At 37.7% G+C, this 8,747-nt stretch overlaps 1 protein-coding gene across 1 annotated transcript; it reads left to right on the top strand.

The window, feature by feature from the left end:
• Window positions 1-1,712: 1,712 nt before the first annotated feature.
• LOC119613743 (flocculation protein FLO11-like) lies at window positions 1,713-2,996 on the top strand. Its single transcript, XM_037969786.1, has one exon. The coding sequence runs from the start codon at window positions 1,713-1,715 to the stop codon at window positions 2,994-2,996; it is 1,284 nt and encodes a 427-aa protein (XP_037825714.1).
• The last annotated feature ends 5,751 nt before the right edge of the window (window positions 2,997-8,747 follow it).

An 8,747-nucleotide genomic window follows, 5' to 3' on the forward strand; every position in this document is an offset into this window, starting at 1 on the left:
ATAGCAAATTGTACAGAATCAAAAACCCCGGATTGTAATTGGATCCGGAAACTTATCTACAAGATAAAACAAAACTCAGCAAAATATCCGGATTACACTATAATTGATAATCAACTATATAGACGTTTTCAACGAAGTACAACAAATACCGAAGACAATCCATGGATGTTATGTGTACCCACATCCTGCAGAACGCTCGTATTAGAAGAAAATCATGATAGTGCTGCTGCTGGACATTTGGGGATAAGGAAAACTATTAACCGCATTGCCAGTCGTTATTATTGGCCTGGCTTGAGCAGAGATGTTGTCCGTTATGTTCGTCGTTGTCAGTCCTGCCAAAGGTATAAACTAATCCAATAGAAGCCGGCCGGAGAAATGTTAACCAAAATACCAGACAAACCCTGGTCTGTCATTTGCTAAACACGGCAATACAATGTTAATAGTATTCTTCGATAAATTCTCTAAGTGGACAGAGTTAGTGCCAATAAGAAAGGCCGCAGCAGAAGGAGTCACTAAAGCATTTCGTGAACGGATACTTGCAAGATATGTGGTCCCGAAAATCCTAATCACGGATAATGGCACCCAGTTTACCTCCAGAATTTTAAAACATTTATTAAATGAACTAGGAATCCAACAACAGTTTACAGCACCATATACTCTATACACTATACACTAAAGCATTTCGTGAACGGATACTTGCAAGATATGTGGTCCCGAAAATCCTAATCACGGATAATGGCACCCAGTTTACCTCCAGAATTTTAAAACATTTATTAAATGAACTAGGAATCCAACAACAGTTTACAGCACCATATACTCTTCAGGAGAACCCAACAGAACGAGCCAATCGTACTATAAAAACAATGATTGCTCAGTTCTCGAGTGAAAAACACAGTAGATGGGATGAACTTTTACCAGAAATAATGCTAGCCATGAACACAAGTGTATCAGACACCACCGGTTATTCACCAGCATTTATCACCCAAGGAAGAGAGCCAAGGCTACATAAAACATTATATGACGAAGTCACGATTGGCACAGGTGCAACCAGATTGAGTCCAGAAGAACGCCATGATGAATTGAAAGAAGTTTTCGAAATTGTAAAAAGAAATTTGGCCAAAGCATCCGAAGATTAAAAGCGTTATTACAATTTGAGAAGGCGTGTATGGAAACCAAAAATAGGCGACCTTGTTGTAATCAGACAACATCCTCTTTCCAAAGCGGTAGACAGCTTCGCTGCAAAGTTAGCTTCAAAGTTTGGGGGCCCGTATATTGTGAAATCTTTTATATCACCAGTTATACTGAAGATAGAAGATTTGAGAAACAAAACTTTAAGAAATGTTCACATAAGCGAAATTAAACCTTTTGTAAATTAACAATTCTTAGTACTAATTACATTTTATTTTCTGTTTAACTATTTTACAGAAATAAAACTAGAAATAATAAAGAAAAAAAAATGAATACTGAAGAGAGATTCGAGGCGACATCCCAAAAGTTGAGGAAGAAAATAATAAAAGAAGAAGAGCTGTCTTTATTGATGATGATATTCCAACCACCAGCAAAAAGAGTAAAATCAACAACAATACAAAACCACAAAGAAAAACAACCACTTTTTATCGGTTGAGTGCAGCCAATTAAAACATCAACAACAAAAACACTTCCAACTATTGCATCATTTCTTAGAGACGGAGACACAATTGACTTGTTGTCAGATGAAGAACGATGTACCATTTATAGACGTCACCAACACTCCAGCGAAAGAAGAGATGGAATATATGCTGCCTCCTACACCAGGAAATAATTTTGAAAATTTGATCCCAAACCAAGAGATCGAAGATAGTGAATTTGATGAGATCCCGTGGTTCAGCCCAACCTACGTCGAGCACGAACTAGCACCAACTCCAGGAAGAAATTCATTTGACAGATATTCACCCCCAAGCCATAATGAGGACATTGAGTCAAACAGTGACGATGGCGTAGAAACACCACAAAGCTCCAACCCAATAGACTTTGATGAGATGGAAGAAACATTTAGAACAACATTCGGTGCGTTTGATACGACTGTCGATATAAGACAACCATCACCAACGAAAAATAGTACATCCACACGTAACGGAAGAGGATGGTTCACCATTGATGTGGATGAGAGCCGATGCCATGACTTTTGTGGTCATATTGGATTTCAAAGGACAATCACATATCGTTTCTGGGTAAGCCAGAAATACCCAAAGACTGAAGTTCCAATTGAAGGTTGTTGTCAAAGTTCACAAAAAAATGATATATCTCCATCATCTAATACATCATGGATAGAAGTATCACCCCTTCCCACCAACACTTGCAACCAATTCGAGTGTTTGACGACATTGTCTAAAACTACATCCGAACAGACGTCACGTGCTACCCCTTACATCAGCTTATTTGCATTCCCAGATATGTTTTCCATAAATCTATCCTCGAAGAGCTCAACCAAATCAGATTCTACCTACATTTTATATTTTACACCCAAACAATCGCCACTTATAAATACCGATAAATTAACTTCAACAAACCAACCAATAATAGAAAAGCCATCTCTGTTATCATCAACAAAATCTTCTTCTTCATCATCTTCTTCTACATCATCTTCTTCTCCATCATCTTCTTCTCCATCATCTTCTTCAACATCATCTTCTTCATCATCATTTTCTTCTTCATCACCACCTTCTTCATCAACAAAATCATCACCATCACCTTCATTACCAACACAACCTCCAGCTACATCTCCATCATCATACACACCCACTAGTACAACCCCTAACATCCGCAAAGATGACAGTTACGAGAACACCACATCACAGAGCCTTGTAAGTGAAGAAGAACCATCAACACTTTTAAACAAGCTTAGCGTTTTCGAGAAAATCGAAGGTTTAGAAGAGGTACCCCAAGAACTACAGGACAAATTAGCTGAACTGCATTGCACAAGAAAGGCAGTCTGCGCCCAGCTTTCGCTTAGGTAAGACTAATCATTGTTTGGTGGTTAGACCGCCTGCATTTGATTAATCTTATAGAGTGAAATCAAGGCGAATAGATTGCAGCGAATTCATTAAATTTGTTATATATGGAGTTTGACAGCGTCGGGCTAAATTTCCATGAACAAAAAAAACAATCAGCTGTTGAAATGACTTCACCATATTAGTTTCGCCATGAGTGAAATATTGTGAAGCACGAATATCTGGTGGTCAGACCGCTTCGTTGTTTCCGCCTGGCAATATTCACTAGCCCTAAACACAGAGCCATTAAGAAACAGGTACTTCTGGTGGTTAAACCGCTTCGTTGTACTTGCTTATTAAGCACTGTCGGCAATAAGCGAAATCATTGTACGGTGGTTAAACCGACTGCAATTGATTTGATTTAAGAGGTTAAAGATTGTGAAGTAAGAATATCTGGTGGTTATACCACTTCGTTGTTCTTGCCTAATAATCTTCACTAGCCCAACATACAGAATAATTGAAAAGCTAGATCGCATGATGGTTATACCGATTCATTGTTCTAGCTAATCAATACTCTGTGGCACAGCAGAGATATATTGTGAAGCAGGTACATCTGGTGGTTAAACCGCTTTGTTGTACTTGCCTAATTATATTTGTAGCCCTACACCCAGAGCTATCGAGAAGCAAGAGCGTCTGGTGGTTATACCGCTTCGGTGCCCTTGCCTATTGATGCACTGTCGGTAAGCATCCAAATCGTTTGTACGGTGGTTAGACCGCTAACAAAACATTTGCGGTGGCGAAGAGCGATTTGCTAGAAAGAAAGTCGCTTAAGAGTTAATTTAAGAGAAAATAAAGTTTATAACGTGTTTTGAATTCGGTTGTGTACACTCTATACTTTTCACAAACCCGCAAAAAAATAAATTTTTGTGCCGACCCCTGGCACCGGCGAGTATACCCCAGCCTAAAGCGGAAACGTGTCGTTACAAATCTACGAAATTTTTTCCGGATAGTCTCCCATATAAGGTCCACTTACGAAAATCACTTAAACGCATATATTTCTTTGAATAATAAAGCTATCGGGATAAAGTACGACCTGAATATGTTTTGTGAGCTTATCGGTCCATAAGTTGTCTTAGCTCCCATACAAGGTTTACTTCTGAAAATCACTCAATACCACTTAATTCGTCTTCTGCTGCGGGTAGTCACCTTGAGTCTTCGGGCACGGATGCTTAAGCCATCCTAAGGATGTGAACTAAGAACTACCCTCCCCATACCTCACAGCGTCTGTCCTCTATATTAAGAGCGGCTGTGAGGCAATGACCATCTTCGGTCGCCTAGCGATCACGACCTCAAATTGGTAGCGTCTGTTCCCTTAGTTAGGGCGGCTACCAAATCCCCCCTTCTTTTTTGATGTCGGTCCGGGACTGTGGTTTGGGTTACCTAGGCAACATAACCGTAACTTTGAGCGGCATCCTGGTCTGCGCCTGTGGTAGAGGTATAAAATACCAAACCAGAGCAGGCATGTGACCACATCTAAACTTGTGCCCCATGCCAGCACTGGACCGAACACGATCACCGTCTCGGAGAATCCTAACGTACAGCCATCTTCAACGAAGAAGGCCACGTTGGGACCAAAGAGAGGTGATGATCAATGCGGCATGACAAAGTCTGCTAGAACAACAGCCAAGGGACTGTCTGCATCTTCCTCTTCTCGAGGTACAGCGACGGTCACCAAAGGTCCAGCAAGCAGGCCTAGTATAAAGCGGCAAAGGTCAGGTGAAACGCAGGTGTCTGAGGGTAAGCGGTTGAAGCCATCAACTAGCTTAACATCAGCACCTGAGCTGCAAGTAGCCATTATAGACCGTAGTCATCCCGATGGGAAAATGACTACGGACAGATGGTTACTTCTGGAGGAGATGATCTTGCGGGGAAATGAAATATCTAATGAATGCGCAACCAAAGGGTCGTCTCTGGACTTAACCATTGCGCAAAAGGATATTCACGCTCCCCTGACGACCCTATCAATACTGATACATGAATGGGCTCTGAGTGAGACGGAACTCAGGTGGTCAAATATCATCACTTGTAGAATATCGAGACTGCTCTGGCCCACTCTGACAACAGATAGGACTGGGACTCTCTTATCTCTTGATAAGAATTCGATTAGGCTTCTAACTGGTATAATTACTAGGCACTGTTTGATTGGACATATGTCAGAACGTATGGGCTACCCAAATCATAGCTACATAGGTACAACACCTTCTATGTAACTGTCCAGCCTTACAAGAGCACAGACTACTCTATATCGGTAGAGCTCTTTTCCATGATCACACTGTCTCAGAGACAAGTCACTGATAAACATGATCGGTTTTATTAAAAGCACCGGCTGGTTTACATGGAGACCGAACTAACCAAGTAGTCAACGAAATTAGGGAGGGTAACCATTCTCTCATCGTTAGGGAATGGTAATTCTAAGGGTATCACAATGGGCCACTAGGCCTCCGAGTGAACTCGCTTGCTAGCGAGCAACCCACGTAACCTAACCTAACTTAATTCGTTATTAAATGATAATATCCGGATAAAATTCGACATGAATATTTTCCGTGTATAGATATATCATTATATTAAAATGTTTTCGAACTGACATTTTCTTTTATATTTTTATAGCGCCCTAAAATATGCTTTAACGATATTTAATAATGTGCATGTATGCATGTGTGTGAAAGATTTAAGGATTTTCTAAAAAAACATATATATAATTTTGTTCTACACAAATTGATAATACAATTAGTTAAATACGGTTAAAGTACTTTTAGGGGCAGGACCTAGTATGGGAGATATGACCAATTATAGACCGATCGGAAAAACATTCACAGTAATATTTCTGTGCATATGAGCAATACTTGTACCAAATTTTATATGGATATCTTAATTTAGTAATGAGTTATGCGCGTTTAAGTGATTTTCGGGAGAGGACCTTGTATGGGAGCAATGTCCAATTATGGACCCATCCAGAAAATTTTTTCTCTCAATGAATTCTATTGACATAAGATTTTAAGTTGTAAAATTTTGTGAAGATATCGGTATTCTGACGGAAGTTATTAACAAAAAACTAATTTTCCGGGAATATGTACTTTTGTATGGGAGGTATATGAAATTATGGACCGATTCTGGCAATTTTCAGCAGGAATCAAGATCTTGTGTGGAAACGAATGTATGATGACTTTTATGAAATTATCTTTCATAGTTTTCGAGAAAATTACATCAGAATGTATAAAAAACGTTTATTTTTTTCGGAGTTGTTTTAAATTTTTATTCATAACTTTTCCCGTTGTGAACCGATTTTGCTCATTTTCAATACCAAACTGTACCGTATAATAATGAATATTTTTGGTGAATTTCGTTAATTTCCATTGCTTTGTTTTAACGTGAGCGTGTTTTGCACAGACAGACGGACGGACAGACGGACATAGCTAAATCGACTCAGAATTTCATAATGACCGAGAATATATATACATTGTTGGGTCTCAGATGAATATTTCTTGATGTTACACACGGAATGACAAACTTATATATACCCTCTATCACCACTGATGGTGGTGGAGGGTATAAAAAGTGCACTAAAAATACGCTAAAAATACTTTAAACTTAGCGCACATGGAGTGTACTGTACCTTGTTTTTAATGTTTATGCACATCACGAACAAATATAATGTACCGTATTCTGTTAGTGTACATGTCCACTTCGAAAGTAATTTGGATATGTTATATATAGCCCAATTGAATAGCGCGTCTATTTAACAAACAAGAGGTCGGTGGTTCGAGCACTGCTTGATTCCAATTTTTTTTTTTTTTTTCGAAATGACATTGATTTATATTTTTGTAAAACTGTTCACAAAGTTACAATAAAACAAGTAGTTAATGGAGCATTGAGTAAACAAATCCCTGCTGGGGAAAATTTTATTTTTATTTTTGTAATTACGATCAGAATACGATTGTTATAATTTCTTCGTTTTTAGTATGTAGATTTATAAATAATTATTCCTTAACAATTTGCAACTAACTAAATAACCCATTATTCGCAGGGTTTCTGTAAGTAAATTGGTAACGACATACTTAATGCTTTTAGGTAACTACGTATTTGTTGGTCAACGTCGAACAAAAATAAGTAGATATGCCCCCCAAAAGTAAGTAGTTTCTACTTGTTTTCAATGTTACTTTCTGGCTTACGAGGTATGTAAAGATTTTGCTTGGATGCTCAAAATCATGTTTCTAGGTTTAATATTATAGAAAATTCAAAAGTTGAAGAACAAAATGTACAAAAAAGCCCCCTTTTATGGATTCTCATTTACTCCGGGCTCCACGTGCTTAATTACAATTTAAGGTTCAATTTAATAAAAAACTCAAAAAAATATCAGTCGAAGTACGATAAAGTTCCAATAAGTCTCCTTTTACAGATACTCATTTTCTCAGGGCTCTACTTGCTTAATTTCATGTTTCTAGGTTAAATTTTATAGAAAACTCAGAAAGTACCAGTCGAACCAAAAAGTACCAAAGAGTCGCCTTATATATGTTCTCACTTACTCCGGGCTCCACATGCTTGATTATATGATTCTAGGATCAATATTATAAAAAACACAAAAAGTACCTTTTGAAGAACGAAAAAGTACCAAAAACTTCCCGTTTATACGTTCTCACTTCCTCTTGGCTCTGCATGCTTAATTTCATGTTTCTAGGTTCAATTTAATAGAAAACTCAAAAAAGTACCAGTCGAAGTACGATAAAGTACCAATAAGTCCCTTTTATAGATTCTCATTTACTCCGGGCTCTACATGCTTAATTAATGTTTCTAGGTTTAATTTTAAAGAAAATTCAAATAAGTACCTGTGTAGAACGAAAAAGTACCGAAAAATCCCTTTATTATTAATTTCATGTTACGATTTCAATATCATAGAAAACTCAAAAAGTACCAGTAGGAGAATGAAAAAGTTCCAAAAAATATCACTTGGTACCGGTGTTCCAAATAACATCCCATTAGAATATTTAGTGTTTCTAAATCTAAAAATTTTGTTTTTGAATAAAATCAAATTTCCCGCTTTTACCCCTTTTGGTACTTTTTTCGTCCCCATTAACGAAACAAAAATTCTATTCCAAAAAGTTGCAACATCGTATTGGGAGCCCGTTATTATGTATTTGTATGTATAAGTTAATAAACCAAAAACAATGTTCTATGAAAAAAGTACTAAAAATAAGTACAAATTTCACCTCTTAAACGTCCGAATGTCCAAAAAGTACTAAATTCACATTTTTATCTTTTAGTCAAGTTATAAAGGAGTCAAACATATTTTTTTAATGTTCCCCGGTTTAAAAGATACATGGGGTGCAAAAAAAGTACCAAAATACAGTTTTTACCCGTTTATTCCCTAAAGGGGCCGAATTTGAAAAAAGTACCACACACCTGTCCGCTTAGTTTTTAAAGGAGATATGAAGTTACCGAATTTACCCGTTTTTACCCTTTTTTACCCCCTAAACATTCGAATTTCCAAAAATCCCGTCTTAGTGGATCTATTTGGTGGGAGACCAACTTCCTGTCCAAATTTCAGCTCTTTAGCTTCAACCGTTTAGGCTGTGCGATGATGAACCAGTCAGTCAATCAGTAACGTTAGAATATTATATATACTAGAGTTCGCCCCGCGGCCGAAATTCAACCGGAACCATTGAAGAAAGATTGCATACTTATGCTGCAAAATAAATCCTATAAAAGTAGGGATTCAAATTC

This window comes from Lucilia sericata, unplaced genomic scaffold (genome assembly GCF_015586225.1).
Source record: "Lucilia sericata isolate MDLA Ls3-8-SP2 unplaced genomic scaffold, ASM1558622v1 Contig002290F_arrow, whole genome shotgun sequence".
Lineage (NCBI taxonomy): Eukaryota > Metazoa > Arthropoda > Insecta > Diptera > Calliphoridae > Lucilia > Lucilia sericata.

What these genes read in the sequence shown, in the direction of transcription:
- LOC119613743 (XM_037969786.1), top strand. Translation starts at nt 1,713, where the DNA reads ATGAAGAACGATGTACCATTTATAGACGTCACCAACACTCCAGCGAAA.